The sequence below is a fragment of the Mirounga angustirostris genome, unplaced genomic scaffold, assembly GCF_029215605.1.
Source record: "Mirounga angustirostris isolate CCGP_5_RB_7025 unplaced genomic scaffold, mMirAng1.0.hap1 SCAF_14, whole genome shotgun sequence".
Lineage (NCBI taxonomy): Eukaryota > Metazoa > Chordata > Mammalia > Carnivora > Phocidae > Mirounga > Mirounga angustirostris.
Genome location: NW_026991722.1, coordinates 49638262 through 49653920, shown reverse-complemented (window position 1 = coordinate 49653920; position 15659 = coordinate 49638262). Strand labels below are relative to the sequence as shown.

Sequence of the window (15659 nt, the reverse complement as noted above, 5' to 3'; positions counted from 1 at the left end):
CCCAGGTGGGGGTTTCTCTTCCTATGCTCTCTGAGAGAGGCATCAGATTGAGGGGGTGAGAACAAGAGCTCGGGAATGGGACAGACCCAGACACAGACACCAAGTTCCTCATCCTCATCTGCGTCTACCTTTTAGAGTGATGAGAACTTAATGGGCTAATGTAAATAAAGCCCTTGGTGCAGTGCCTAGCGGGTGGTTGGCTAATATGCCCACGCACGTGTAAGTTCAGCGCCTCCTCAAGATGTCCCCCCTGCTGCAGCCTCAGCCACTACATCGAGTGGAAAACAACAGCTGCGTGTGCCCAAGGAATGAAATCGTAGGGAGGGGGTCAACATCAATTTGGGTCTCAAAGTCCTTACTGCCGGTGGCCTGGGGCCCAGCCCTGGAGAGGAATGAGACTCGGGGGCTGCCGACAGCTAGCTTCAACTCCCTTTTCAGTCCGGTGTCTGCAGAGTGCCAGGCTGCTGCTGAGCACTCGGTTCACTTGTCTGCTTTCGTTACAGCTCTCTAGGGCGGGAATTACCAGCAGTCCCCATCTGCAGGGCTGGGAACCGTGGCACAGAGAGCCTAAGGAACTTATCCCAGGTCAAGGAGCTAGTAAATGTCAGTGCTAACCTTGGATCTTTCTAGTTCCCAAACCCACGCTTCCACATGACACCCTGCTGCCGTGTGACATGATGACATAGAACAGATGGCATGTTTGGGAGGTTGAAATGTGGGAGAGTTTATTTTCAGGAGAGCAATCGGTAGAGGTTTCAGTAAGAGATTGACATTTGAGCTGGATCTTGACAGACACATAGGAAGGTGGAAAGCGTCAGGCAGGAGGCCTCAGTTTCTCTCAATGCCCACCCCACCCACTCTTGCCACGCTTCCTCAAACAAGACCGCCTGTTGAGGACCCATCAGAGCGGCCACTGGAAGGCACAGAAGCAGACTGTGGCCAGTTGGTGAGAAATGGTGGTTTAAATATACCCTGTGGACAAGGGTATATTTGTAGAGAAGGAGCCTCCGTGGCATTCCAGAAGGCTGTCTTAAACATGAGGTTAAGAATTAAATTATTTCTCAGAATGATTGCCAAATAATATCTTTTAAATTTCCTCAGTGAAACAAGTGCTTTGAAAGTACCTCAGTGAAACAGAATGGACTCTTTCATAACGTAGGTATTTTGGCAAATGTTTGATTAATTTAGTAGATTTTTAAATGAGAAGCAAAAAGGTCTCTGATTATATTACTAGTTTTCTCTGTCTTCCATCCTTACCACTAGAGATTCTAAAAGCAAGTCTCCAAAATTTTGGATGGCAGTAAGAATTCAGGTGGTTTCTCCACTTTCCATCTTGTTGGCAAACAAATTGGAAACTTTATCTCAGGGGTAGGACACAGGGCTGGGCCCTCCCCAAGGCCCGCAGTCTGGTGTCCAAAGCAGAAACAGCATAGTGATGTAAAATCATCTGTCCTCTTTAAACTGCTTATTTGGAGGATTCAGGTGTTTAAGTTTCCCCATTCTGGAGGGTGGGGAACACGGGGAGGAGGCTTTGCTGGCAGTGAAACCCGGCTGCTCCCAGGCCTGGTCTACGTCACAGTCAGATGTTTCGGGAGCTTGTGATGGCTTTACCAGTGCCGTGGTGGGTATCCTGGCATTTCAGAATCTGGAGCGAGGGGGCCACTCGCTTGGCCTTGAAAGCAACTCTCAAATTTGCTTCTGAGCGGGCGTCCCACGTGCCTCCACCTGGTAGCATCAGCATATTCTCAGCTCGGAGGACAAGTTGTTACTACACACGCTTATAAATACTCTCGTGTTATTTATCTCAGTCTTTTGGTTTTAAGGCACTAGGGGTGGCGACCCACAGAGTATATTTTTATTTAGCCCAGCATTGGAAGGCCAGCTTCCTGGTCTAGTACCGTGACGGTTTTCCCAAGGCTGGGACAGCTGTGGATGAAGAAATCAGTAACACTGTGCTTGCTGGGAGTTTATCCACAGTCATGAGTATTCAAACTTATTAAGAGTCAGATAACTTATTTGTGGTCAATGTAATGCTTTGTGAAAAAAAAATCAGTTTTTATGCTCATCCAGCTGGGAAATGCATCACAAGTAAGATTTTCAACCTTTATCAAAGGCAAAAAGTCTATCTTCTTTTGACGTCTTTTCCTTTCCTCCCCAAGATCTGGAAGTTAGCATCTGCTGATATTTGGCACTTACTGTGGAATCCATGTTTGGTGCCATTCTTAAAATAAGCCACAACTTTTGTGTGGAGTGAGTGGGGACATTTGAGAAGCAGTTCAGAGGGAAATAGCTGAACACCATCAACTACCCAGCCCCAGAAAGAAATAAGATTAATGAAAAGCTGTCATCCTAAGTAAGGGAGGTCGTGGATTCATATCAGGAGAGGAAGAGAGTGTGTCTTTGGAGTTCTGTCAGAAACCAGAGGAAGGTGTTCTGGGAGAAACAGAACTCCCTATCACATCGGTCTGTCACATCAGGAAGACAAACCCCTGAACAGTCTCTATTCCATGGGTGCAGGTAAACTCCTTTCCCATCACCTGCAAGTATAGTACCAAACCCAGTTGTGAGCAAATGAGAAACACTGATTGTTGGCAAAACCCATAAAGAGAATAAGGACAAAGAATCTCTAAAGCACTTGAATTTCCCAACAGACCTTCTTAATTTTGTGGATTTCATAAGGCTAAACGTAGAACATAAAACAGAAATAGGTGAGAAAAAAAGCTACTTTTATTTTTGCTATTATTGTATTTGTTGTGGTTGTTTTGGCCTGTTGTCAGTATTGTTCCACTAGAACCTTCCATAATGATACCTCCATTATGGAGGAATGCATATGCTACCTTCCCACTGTTAATCTCCAGGACACTGTTTCTCAACTACACAAATGAACTAAGATACTTCTTTACAGAAGATAGATTTGGCAGTGAAAATCTACCTTCCCTATCTTTACTAATACACTTAATGAGCCTCCTTGGTTTAAAAAAAAAAAAACCAATCCTCAGATTGCAGATGCAGAGACCACTGGGTCAATTCTTAAATGGGAGTAGAGTTGAGAAAGACCAGTCTCCCCAGAATCATATTCCATAGCCAGGGTCATCCTGATAACGTAGATTGAGTGGAGCTGTACTTCTTAGAATGAGGTGAGGGATAAGAATCAGGCCACTGTTCCCCAGAAATCTCTCCCTTCTGGTCTCTCCTGGGGCCTAAAATGTTGGCATCAGTGCTCTAGGTCTTTGGATCTGCAACACACATTGATTTGATAAACACTGTCTGAATAATGACTATGTAACCAGACACTGCTAGCTGCGAGTTGGGAAAGTGCCCTCAAAGAACAAACAAGTACTAAAAGATGAGAGAAAGAGGAAAAACTTCCACCTGGGAGAATTACATGGTAGGTGGACCGGAATTTTCCAGATGGATATGGGCAGAGGAAAGTCTAAGAGAAGAGATGCACAAGTGCAGAGGATGGAATAAACACATGTTAGGCCAGGTCATGAGAGTCTTGATTTAATACCAGATGACCAAGTAGTGGGGGCTGAATATTCTAGAGCAGGTAGAGATCAGAGTTATGGGTAAGGAAGACAAATGTAGGAAAGATGCAGAGGGGGTGAATGGAGAGGAATCAAAGGTAGGAAGAGCAGTTAAGAAGTTAACCCCTACACTGGGTCATGAGTGACGGAAGGAAGAGATGGTTGTGATGATGTGGTGAAGGGCATATCAATAAAGCGAGGATAAGGTCAGTTTGAGACATGCCAGGTTGCAGATGCTGGCAGGACAACCCAGAAAAAGTGGACTATCGGACTATAAGATGGACATAGGGACCAGGAGAGCTGATGATAGAGAAGAGCCAACAGGAGCTGGGGGGCAGAAGTCAGTGAGTTGGGTTCAGAGAGAAAATTCTTCATTGCAAAGTCTTCTCAAGTCTCTCACTTATGGAGCAGATAACCCTAGAAAGGGACACGTTGAAACTAGTCCTAACCATTAGCATAAACTCTCTTATAGCTCAGTAGAAGGTCTGCCTTAGATAAATCCAAGGGCCATATCATGGGTAGCCTTACATAAGGAAAGCTGAGTCCAGAGCTGAGGTTCTTGCTAAGAGAGAACAGAGATGGGTGGGCTCACTGGGGCCATGGATAGTGTGAATGTACAGAGGACATCCATCAAGGCCTAGAAAGGAGAGTGGGGCAGAGAGATCCCCCTACTGAGGCAGGAAGACCTACTTCACTGTTCTGTCCTGACCAGCTGGTGCGGGAGGAGTGGGGCAAGGGGATCAAAAAAAACACAGGGTGGGAGGCCCACCTACCCTTCATCTCCCTAGCACTTCTGCCCACCCAGCCTGAAAGGCTTTCCACTTCTATGGAAAGAATGAGTATGGATCTCTTACACTTACTCCTGTAGAAGAGTGAGATTTCAGAAACTCAGAAATTCTGGAGAGTAGAGTATTTGAGAACAGTGTCCTCCTAGGTACAGTCATTTCAACGTAAGAAGACCAGAATTCCTGTCCGAGCTCCACCACTACTAGACTGTGACTGTCCACATTTCATCCTCCTGGGTGTATCTGTCTTGAGGAGCTAGTGTTGAGTAAGAAGCTTGGCCTCTCTGGCTCTACATGTCCTCAAATGTGCTCTGGGAATAAAATGTCATAGATGAAGGTCAGGTGACATAACGTATGTGAAAGTACCTCGAAAACTCATTCACTCTACAAATCCTGGTTGTGGTATGTTTGCGTGCAGTTCCCTTTTGCCCCTGAGAACTTACAGAAAAAAACAACCCCAGGTTATGTGAGCTTCTCTAGGATGATAAGGGATGAAGAGATATTTGCCTTCTTCCTTTGGCAATAAAATGGTGTCCTTTTTTTCTCGCCTGCCCAGTTCGATGGTCACCTGTTCTTTTTCTCTAGCCCACCTCCCCTGTTTGCATTATTAGACTAACAAACTGGGGAAGAGGACACTCTTCTCAGCCCAGCCCGTCGAGCCCTTTCCCACCAAGACCCTCTGAGCTGGTCCACAGGTGAGGGAGGCCCAGCCCCAAGGACAGCTGCATCCCCACAGCACGGTCGGTGGAGGAGACAGGAGGGCCGGGGGTGATGTGACAGAGAAGAGACTGGCCTTGGTGTGGTGAGGGAATGAGCAGGAAGGTGCCTCTCAACATTTGATGGCCTTTTTCATTCAACTTTTTATCCCCCAGCACCTTGCACAGTGCTCGGCATATAACAGGTTGTTAATAAATATTTGTTAAACTAATGAAAAGAAAAGGAAACCAGTAGGAGGGAATTCGCCATCCCAGCCTGCACGGCTTTTCTGCTGGGGACAGAACAGTCCCAGACGACTAAGGGAGCCCAAGTTAATGGTGTGAGTCACTGTGTGAAGATGTCCCTCCCCTGAAAACATCCGTCGAGATACCAGAGGGCTGCGTGCCATTAAGATATATTCTAAATGCTTGGAGTGGAAAGGGTGAGCTTGGTAAAGAAACCTTTTGTTTTAAAAAAAAATACCCTCGGGCGCCTGGGTGGCTCAGTTGGTTGGTTAAGCGACTGCCTTCGGCTCGGGTCATGATCCTGGAGTCCCGGGATCGAGTCCCGCATCGGGCTCCCTGCTCGGCGGGGAGCCTGCTTCTCCCTCTGACCCTCCTCCCTCTCATGCTCTCTGTCTCTCATTAAAAAAGAAAAAAAAAAAAAAAAAAAACCCTCAACAATAGTATGGTGAAACAGGCAGCACTCCTTAATGTATATATTTTGGACGTCTAGATTTTGTAGTTGGAGAGTTTATAAGAAGATAAATTCTTCACTACCACTCACTATGGATTTCATGTTCATGCCATTTATATTTTTTTATATTTTAGGTCCTCCTGGCCCCAGGGGTCCAAAAGGTGACAGAGGACAACAGGGACCCCCTGGTCCCACTGGCAACAAAGGACAGAAAGGAGAGAAGGGGGAGCCTGGTCCACCTGGCCCCGCCGGTGAGAGGGGCCCAATTGGGCCCATTGGCCCCCCTGGAGAGCGTGGCGGCAAAGGCTCCAAAGGCTTGCAGGGCCCCAAGGGCTCCCGTGGATCCCCCGGGAAGCCCGGCCCTCAGGGCCCCAGTGGGGACCCAGGGCCCCCCGGCCCACCAGGCAAGGACGGACTCCCTGGCCCTCAGGGCCCTCCTGGCTTCCAGGGACTGCAGGGCACCGTGGGAGAGCCGGGGGTGCCTGGACCACGGGGGCTGCCAGGCTTGCCTGGGGTGCCAGGCATGCCAGGCCCAAAGGGCCCCCCCGGCCCCCCAGGCCCATCAGGGGCAGCGATGCCCCTAGCCCTGCAGAACGAGCCAACCTCCGCACCCGAGGCCAATGGTAAGTCTGAGCCTTCCCTCACACCCGGGGTCAGGGGCGCCATGTGCACTTGTGGCCGGCCTGCAGCATGCAGCCCCATGTGCCCCCACAGCCCGCTTTACTTGGCTTTGAAGGCACCGTGTGGGCAGGCACATGGCCCCTGATGCTCTCACAGGCCTCTGAGCCAGGCGGCATCCCTCAGGCACATGTGTTTCTCTCTCAGCACCATCCCTCACACGCATTTATGTAGCAGAGTCAGGCTCTCAGGGACAAATGCATCCCCAGACATTTCCTTCACGCAGGTCTGAGGCCGGCTGCCCCCAGCCAATCTTGTTCTCATTTTATGCCCTTCACCTTGGGGATAGACGCCCTTAGTAACCGTGTAGATGGAACTTTCTGTTACTAAAGCCCAGATTGCATAGTTTTGAGAGGGTGTTCTGGTGCTTCTGGCTTTTTTATTATTATGAAATTCGATTCCTAAATTTTGATAATTTGGCAAAACCCTCAATGTCTGGTTAGCAACCAAGCCTGTTTTTTCTCTCCTTTGAATCACACCCAGTTCCACTCGATTTCCTTAAACACAACTCTCGTCATCTTCATTTTTCCACAAGCCCAGTTTGGGTTCTGGGTTCTCCCATCTATTTAGTGATAGGTTCCATATGACTCCAGACTGATGTGGCACATCTGTGTCTGCTCAGCCTTTTGTTGTTGTTCCTGTTATTTCTGTCATTGTAAAGACTAATCCAGATGCAGAGGAACTAAGACCCAGCGTCAATAATTTTCCAGGCTCTGTAGTTTTAACTACTGTGTGCTCTGCAGCCTGTTGCGCACCCCCCCCCCCCACTAGTCTTTGCTCCCAGCGTGGCTGTCTCAGCCACTTGTGGGCTCACACACGGACGCAGGAACTGCTCCTGGCCTTGGAGAAAAGCAAGGCCAAAGCCATGGCCTCGTAAACATAACTGAAGAAAGGCGTAGTGCTTTGTGTGTGTGTTCGTTTTCTTTTTTTTTTTTTTTAAGATTTATTTATTTATTTGAGAGAGAGAGAGCATGAGAGGGGGAGAGTCAGAGGGAGAAGCAGACCCCTGCTGAGCAGGGAGCCCGATGTGGGACTCGATCCCAGGACTCCAGGATCATGACCTGAGCTGAAGGCAGTCGCTTAACCAACTGAGCCACCCAGGCGCCCTGTGTTCGTTTTCTTAATTAATATTTTAAACGTTTGCATTCCTAGGCTGCCCACCTCATTGGAAGAACTTCATGGATAAATGCTACTATTTTTCGGTTGAGAAAGAAACTTTTGAGGATGCGAAACTCTTCTGTGAAGACAAGTCTTCACATCTCGTTTTCATAAACACAAGAGAGGAACAGGTATGTTTGCGGCATGCTTGGAGAAAAACTATAAGGATCGTTTACATCTGGAAATTGCATGCTTAACTGGGGATTCAAAGATATCAAAAATCCATTAAGTCACATAAACACAGAAGGCCACATTATGGAGATTTGGGCCTTATCCAGTGACAAGAAGCATTCATGGCACGGGAATTATGTCCTCTTGCTTCCAGCTGGAAGATACGGCTTTATTAAGCCTGGAGATGGGTGGCTCCTCCTGGTGGCTGTCGAAAGAGCTGTAATGTGGAAGAGAAGTCTGCTGGCTGGCACCAAACACGTGTGGAGAGAGAAGCCAAGGGGCATGAGCACTGTAGGGGTGGGTGCCAGGGATGGGTGGCCTCAGCAGTGGAGAAGACCACGGGGCAGAGCTCACACACGATCACCCTGGTGACCACTCCCTAGGCCCCTCCTATGGGCCAGGCACTGTATGAGGCACTTCTTTCTCCTTTACCCCTCACAGCAACCCCAGAACCCATGGGTATTATTATCCCCCGTTTACAGATAAGAAAACTGAGGCCCCACAAGGTTTCATGGCTTTATTCATAGGATGACAAGTAAATGCAGAGCTGAGACTGAAACGGAGGTCCCTCTAGCAATAATGCTAGTGCTCTTTGGTGCCACAGGGTTCCAGAAACCTCCTTCCTTTTCCCTAAGTATCTTCAGCAGATGCGGCCCTGGAAACAGAGGTTTCCTGCAGTAACTGACCAGGGATGGCCAGGTGCAGGTGCTCGGGCTTTAGAATCGGTAGACTTGGGTCCAGTCTCAGCTCAGCCACTTAACTACCGTAGTTGCTGAAGGCTTACACACAGGTTGCCTGTGGCACGTTGGACATGGGAGCTGGCCAGAGGAAGAGCTCGATGATGCCCGGGCTGTCAGTATTACCAGAACACTGGGGCGACGGGTGACAGAAAGGGATGGAGCCTGGTGGAATTCATTAAGTTGTCTGGGTGGCCTAGAAGAGGAAGAGCATCCCTTAAATATCACTTACAAACTTATAGAAGGAAAACGTGTCAAAGCCCCAAAACACTGCAAAACAAAACAGGTGCAGTAAAAAAAAAGGCAGAAGCATGTACATACTCTAACACACATTCTCTTTTAAATGTCCTTTCTTTCCCCCCATATGTTTCAGGGGAAGGGGGAATTCCTCTAGATATCTGTCCCCCCCCCCCAAGTAATACCACACTGTCACGGATTTATCTTTCAGCAATGGATAAAGAAGCAAATGGTAGGGAGAGATAGCCACTGGATCGGCCTCACAGATGCAGAGCATGAAAATGAATGGAAGTGGCTGGACGGGACGTCTCCAGAGTATAAGTGAGTGTTCAGAACCTTCCAGGCTGTTCTGTTTTTCACCCCTTGCCTGACCCCTTGCAATCTCTTCTTTAACCACCCTGTGTCCTAGATACCCCTCACATTGAGGTTTCTGCTACTAGTTGTGTATTTCCATGTGTGGTTGAGAATCAATATGCTATAAACTAGGGTTGGTTTTTTTTCTTTTCATGGTGTGAATTTTTTTCATTTCTATGGAAAAAAAAAATCAGAGACTCATAACATCTGACAGTATGGTACTTGAGGTGAGGTGTTCTCTTTAAACGCTGCTGTGAAAGATAAGACTACTTCAGGCACGATGAAAGCTCGCCCCTGTTCAAGAGCCAGGAGCTCCCTTCAAGATAACACCTCAGTGGCCCTGACCCCAGCTAGGCTTCTGGCCAGGGTGTGATTAGGAACTACAAGTTAATAACAGGTGCACCAGGAACAAAGGTGTGGTGTGAGGGGGATATCATCATCCCCTAAGTGTTTGAAAAGTCCTTGTAAGTCTGGTGTGACCTGAGTTCTATAAAGGCAGCAACAAAGAATGGAAACGCTTTATAATACCTGCTCAGGCTCCCAGGCTCATGGAGATTTCTGGGCCCCTCATTCAACCCCTGGGGCTGTCTTGTCAACTCCTTCCTTAATACTACCCCAGGGTCAGAAGATGGGCTGAATTGTACCAATTTGAATTTCACTTCTTCCAACTCCTACTTTGCCTCTAATGAATGTGAAAATATGCAACAAACTGCACCACATGGAGAATTTATGAAAACTCACCTCTGAATAACCAGCCTTCCCTTTGCTGGAGAAGAGAAGGCAGACCCTGCAGAGGCTCAAGCAGGCATGAGGCTGTCATGGTATGGAGACAGCCATGATCATGGCACTCGGGGAGGAGACAGTGAGGGGTTTCAGGGCTAAGACAGTGTCGGGGGTATTGAGGCAGGGCCTGTAGCAGTCAAGGAGGGGAAGCAAGGGCCAGAGGTGGTGGAGAAGCCCGTGAGAGTTTTTAAAATGTTTCTTTGGGGGCACCTGGTTGGCTTGGTCAGTTAAGCATCCGACTCTTGAGATTTCAGCTCAGGTCATGATCTCAGGGTGGTGGTGAGATCAAGCCCCAAGTCAGGCTCTGCACTCAGCGGAGAGTCTGCTTGAGATTCTCTTTCTCCCTCTGCCCACCCCCCCACACACACTCGTGCACGCTCTCTCTAAAAAAAATTTTTTTTTTTTTTAATTTCTTTGAGAGAGAGAAAGCATGGGGAGTAGGGAGAGAGGGAGAAGCAGACTCCTCGCTGAGCGGGGAGCCCGCTGCAGGGCTCCATCCGTAGACCCTGGGACCATGAGCTGAGCTGAAGGCAGACGCTTAACTGACTGAGCTACGCAGGCACCTGTAAAAAATAAATAAATCTTTAAAAAAAATGTTTCTGTGTGTGTGTGCCTGGGCACAGGTAGACAGATCTTCCACATGACAAGCAAGATTAGAGGGTATAGGCAGAAACCAGAATAAGGTCATTTCTTTACAAAACAATGACCAAACAGCAAGATGGAACATTGGTAGGTTTTAGGTCTGCTCCGAAGCTGAGCCTCACGGTGCCCCCAGGGCCAATGGCCATCTGCCTGCTGGGCCAACAGATGTCCTGTCTGCTCCCTCTGCACCTGTCTGTGGGGAGAGGAAGCTCTACTACACCCTGGCACTCAGGGGGTTGGCTGACAGCCGGAGGAGAGCACCCAGCATGGCAGAGATATTCCTCAGGAGACTCAAAACAGTTGGGAGGGTCGGCAGTAGAGATGGAAGGCAGAAGTTACTAAAGGACAAAGATAAAGCTTGTCTTAGACAAGATTGCCAGGATCTTTTTTTTTTTTTTTTAAGGCAGTTGAGGGTAGGCGAGCCTCCACTTTCCTCACAGCCCTAAGTGCAAAAAAGTTCTAGGGTAGACTCACTAAGAAACTCAGCTGGAAGCCTTCCTCCAAGAAGAAACTGGACTGGCCCATATAGGAGGGATTGAGCTGGAACGCTACAGTCTTCACCAGCTGCCCCAAAGCGGCACTTTTCTCCTCTTCCCTGGGCTCTAGCAAGAGCTGGGTGACTTGGGAGGAGAGCACCCGTGTCAGTGCCTGGGACCGGAGAAGCTCACCAGACCCCTTCCCGGGAGCTCCGTCCCAGCCATGGCCACCCTGGAGCCCCACAGCAGCCTCGGCTTCTGCACCCTAACCACAGCACCACTGTGACTCTCGTTGCCCACCCAAAGGAACGCAGGATCAAGTTTTAAAGGCAAGAGTAAATTAGGCAGACGTATTATGAGGCCTCAGCGACGAAAGGCTAATTTAACTTGACACAGAATAATAAACACTGCTCCAACTAGAGAAGGAGCCAGCGCAGTGAGGTCTGGGTTCCAGGCTTGGCCGTGGCCTTCGTAGCTGCCAGCTACTCAAGCGCGCGAGATCTCATGTCCTCGTCTAGCAACAAGTCTTACAGCAGGGCCCACGTCAGTGTGGTGAAAGCAGAATGGGATTATGTAGATAAAGCGTTTAGGACAGTGTGTGGCCCGTGGGAAGTGCTCAAGAAAGGTCAGCCACTCGTACTGGTATCGGTATCACTGTCTGGTCATAATCGTAACTGTCTTCCCACCAGTCAGTCACTGCAGAATCCTACTCCCTGGCACTGAGGTGTTTTACCATGTCCTGATTGAGATGCCACACACAGTATCTCACTCAGATCCCACACCAGGGCTGTGAAGAAGAAGGACATTCTCCACCATGGCCTGGGGATGGGGTCTGGGCTGCAGGCTCTTAGGGGTCTCTCACCAGTATGTCTCCCCAAAGACTCCTCCCTCTGCCCAGACTCACCTTCACCCTCCTCCTCTGTGCTTCTGGCACCTCCCTGTGCCTGGTCCAGGCTGTAGAAGCATCAGTCAAGTCTCCCAGCTGTCCTTTTACCCTTCTCCTCTAACACACCCGCCCTCACGCACACTCGCACACACACACAATTGTCTTAATTTTTTCTCATTTCACCACAGATCTGTGAAAACTTCTTTCCTGGCCAGCATCAGACCCTGGACTGGAGATTGGGATCCAATAGCCCACAGCCCTGTGTCCACATTCACTGAATTATCCTGGAGGGTCCACTGTAAGCCAGCCTCTGTGCTGGCCCAGAGGATCTTTTCTAGAGTGTAGGGGCAGCAATATGCATGAGACATGTTGTTCTCCTACTCATGTTAAAAAAAAAAAAGTCTGATTTCCAAGACCATGTCACAATCAGAAAGACAGACATACCAACCCTAAGATGTGGACACAGCAGAGAGGCAGGGCTTCAGGGAGACCTCAACATTCTCCTCACAGTAGTTGACAAAACAAGTAGCAAAATCAGTAGGGATATGGTAAACACTATCAACTAACTTGACTTAACTGATGTTTATGGACTGTTTCACTCAACTGCTATGAGTACACCCTTTTCAAGTACATTCAGTACATTCACCAAGATAATATGCTGGGCCATCAAACAAGTCTCAATGAATTTAAAAAGAACTGAAATTATATAGAGTATAGCATATATAGTTCTTTGACCAAAACAAAATTAAATTAGAAATCAATAACAAAAAGATATCTGCAAAATTGCCAAATATGTGGAAATTAAAGGATACACATCTAAATAACCCATGGATCAAAGAAGAAATCAGAAAGGAAATCTGCAAATGTTTCAAAGAAAAGGAAAATACAACATATCAAAATTTGTGGGATGCAGCTAAAACAGTGTTTAGACTCCTTTAAAGTGCTTATGTTTGAGGGGAAAAAAAAGTTTTTAAGTTGAAAATCCACGATCTCAGCTTCCACCTTGTATGGGTAGAAGAGGAGCAAATTAATCCCAAAACAAGTAGAAGGAAGGAAATAATAATGACCTGAAAGCAATGACATAGAAAACAGACAAATGAAAGAGAGGATTGGTGAAACCAGGAGCACATCACAGCTGAGCCTTCTGCTCCTGATGGAATAGATGCAAGTATGTTTGGCAGAGTCGTCCCTGTTCACGGAGGCTGCCCGGGAGGAGGGGGGAGTCTGTCCCAAGTGGGACGTAGATTCTGCCCACCGGCTTGGCTCAGAGCACAACTGTAAGGCAGCCTTGTGAGGCCTTTCCTGCCCACCCTGCCTGCAGTTGCCCAGCTTAGATCAGCAGAAATGTGATCATCTTCCCGAGGGTTTCCCAAAACACACTTGAAGCTCCTCTGTTCCTCTTGTCCACTTCTTGGTCGCCTGCACAGGACATCATTTGGTGGAAGTATCCTGTCAAGTGATGAGTAACATTCCAATCTCTGCACTGGTTTGCCTCTCTGTCCATGCAGACCACTCCGTATAATATTACATGTTGTATTTTTTAGACTAGAGAGCCACAGAATGATGGCCACCAGAAGGGAACCTTCAGAGTCATCTAATTTACTAAAAACTCACTCTGGTCTATGCTTCATGTTTCTAGCAGAGTGGCACTGGCTTCAGCCACCAGCAAGAAATCTATACAGACCCCGGTATCGGGAGAAAATTCTACAGCAAAGTAACACTTCTCACAACAAAGATTTTCCTGTTTTGAGGCCAGGCTTTTACCAGCAGAAGTTGCTTGGCCATGAAGCCTCAGTCAATCTTGTGGTTGATGAGAAAGTACTAAGTCGTGAGGTTGGAAGGGGCGATTCCCAAGATTGAGAGTATGCTCTGCTGTCATTAGGAGAAACCAAAATCCTCAGTGGGGAGGTTCACACCCACTGGTTGATGTGCTTGTATGTTTCCAGCTGACTGGAGCAGTGAGTCCAAGTGCTTCCCAGGTCCCTCGTGTACTGATTGAGTATGCTGCCCAAGTACATATGTGTGTTGCTACCCAACCACTTCTGTGATACGTCTATTACAATATGGGATTCAGGGATTTGGGGCCCAGGCTTCAGCCATCTTCTTTCCAGAACCTTCTTGTAAAGGAGGTTAAGGCATGATTTAAGCTGAAATTCTTCTCTAAAATATATACACTCTGTTTATCTGATATGTTCTGTTCCGTTGTATTGCAAGCATGCAGACTCAGGGTACTTGCTACAAATCACTCACATGTGATTTTGGCTTTTCCAAAGAGACTGAGTACTTAGGCTGCAAGACGAAGTGCCCCCTGCAGCCTGGCTTCAGGCTCCTCCTCTGCCCACCCATGCCAGCGTCCCCTCAGTCACTCACTCGCAGCCACAGGACTGCATCCTAGTTCTTATCCCACAGGAAAACCTTGATCACCACATGCAAAGAATTCCAATGGCTTGGAAAAATAATGGTGAATGGTGATAAAGGTTATCTCCTTTCTTATCAGTCAGTTATCTTTTGGTCTAGTCTCTAAATTCCATTTCTCTACTTAAATGGAAGAAAATGCAAGGGAAAAATACTAAGCAGGTCTTCTATCCAAAGTCCTATTTATACAACTTCCCAGTAAACTGAGATAAAGACTATCAAATGTCCCATGATTATACATTCAGGAAGCACAGATCTCAAATTCTGTAAACAAAATTGGAATCGAACCCCCTCGCAATGCTGGCAGAAATTAACCAAACGTACATCAGCAGTATCCAACTGCTCAGGCATTGTTGACATTGCCGAAGGCGTCCTACAAGGTGGATGGAAATACACACAGAAAGGCAGCCATGAAAGTAAACTGTTTTCCCCTCCAACCTCATTTCTCTCTGGTGTCACCGTGGCAGTCTGAGATTTTTAATGCACTTGTTTCTTGCTTGTTATGTTAAGTTCCGTGAGGGCTGGAATTCCATCTTCTCTCCACACTGCTGTGTTGCCATCATGTGCCATCATCCCTGGCACATAGTAGGTGCTCTGTGGATATCTGTTGAGTGAATGCGTGAATGAATATTTCTAACACTCCCTCCTAAGTATCATCCCATTTTCACCCTCTTCAGTTGATGGTGTCATCTAAATTATCTATTTGTCACTAGATTTATTTAAGTGAGGTCACTTTTCATTTTTTAAAAATCCCAACATATATTTAGAGTGGGGGAGGCAATTCTGCCTCATCTCCTCACCCTTTAACTGTGAATTTCACCCGTCCTTTCCCACTGCCCTCTGCTCGTACTGATACTCCTGTCAAAAAATATAGGGCAATAGGGACTGTATCCTCTGGTGACCCTAGGACATGCTGTGGCTGACAGGGTAATGAGTCATTTATGGGAAGAGCCTTCTGCTGCACATGTGTTTTCAGACCCTCCCCGCGAGGCAAGCTTATCTTTTCAGGCAGTAACCACAAGCTTTTATGCAAAAACCTGCTTCTTAGAGAAAATTCAGCTTTCACGTTCTGAGTCCTAGAAGCACATCTAATTTATTGCATAGAAATAGAATCAAGAATAGTAAACTGGCGGGCGCCTGGGTGGCTCAGTTAGTTAAGCGACTGCCTTCGGCTCAGGTCATGATCCTGGAGTCCTGGGATCGAGTCCCGCATCAGGCTCCCTGCTCAACAGGGAGTCTGCTTCTCCCTCTGACCCTCCCCCCTCTCATCCTCTCTCTCTCTCTCTATCTCATTCTCTCAAATAAATAAATAAAATCTTTAAAAAAAAAAAAAAAAAGAATAGCAAACTGGCAAAGTGGTGTTTTGAGCTCTGGCATCCAAGTTAAGCCCCAAGTGAACTCATCCTGAAGAAAACTTG

The 15659-nt window shown here is 47.5% G+C and overlaps 1 protein-coding gene and 1 long non-coding RNA gene across 2 annotated transcripts in view; one reads left to right on the top strand and one right to left on the bottom strand.

Moving 5' to 3' along the window:
• The window catches only part of COLEC12 (collectin subfamily member 12), a 189305-nt gene that overhangs the window by 163730 nt on the left and 9916 nt on the right, over window positions 1-15659 (top strand). Inside the window, exons 6-8 of the mRNA XM_045886962.2 lie at window positions 5839-6327; window positions 7535-7671; window positions 8897-9006. Coding sequence (XP_045742918.1) covers window positions 5839-6327; window positions 7535-7671; window positions 8897-9006 — 736 coding nt within the window. The remainder of the gene's footprint in view (window positions 1-5838; window positions 6328-7534; window positions 7672-8896; window positions 9007-15659) is intronic.
• Window positions 8243-15659, bottom strand: part of LOC135362511 (uncharacterized) — a 67444-nt gene continuing 60027 nt past the window's right edge. Inside the window, exons 3-4 of the long non-coding RNA XR_010407300.1 lie at window positions 14680-14845; window positions 8243-8644 (exon numbers count right to left, since the gene is read on the bottom strand). This is a non-coding gene — a long non-coding RNA (uncharacterized LOC135362511). The remainder of the gene's footprint in view (window positions 8645-14679; window positions 14846-15659) is intronic.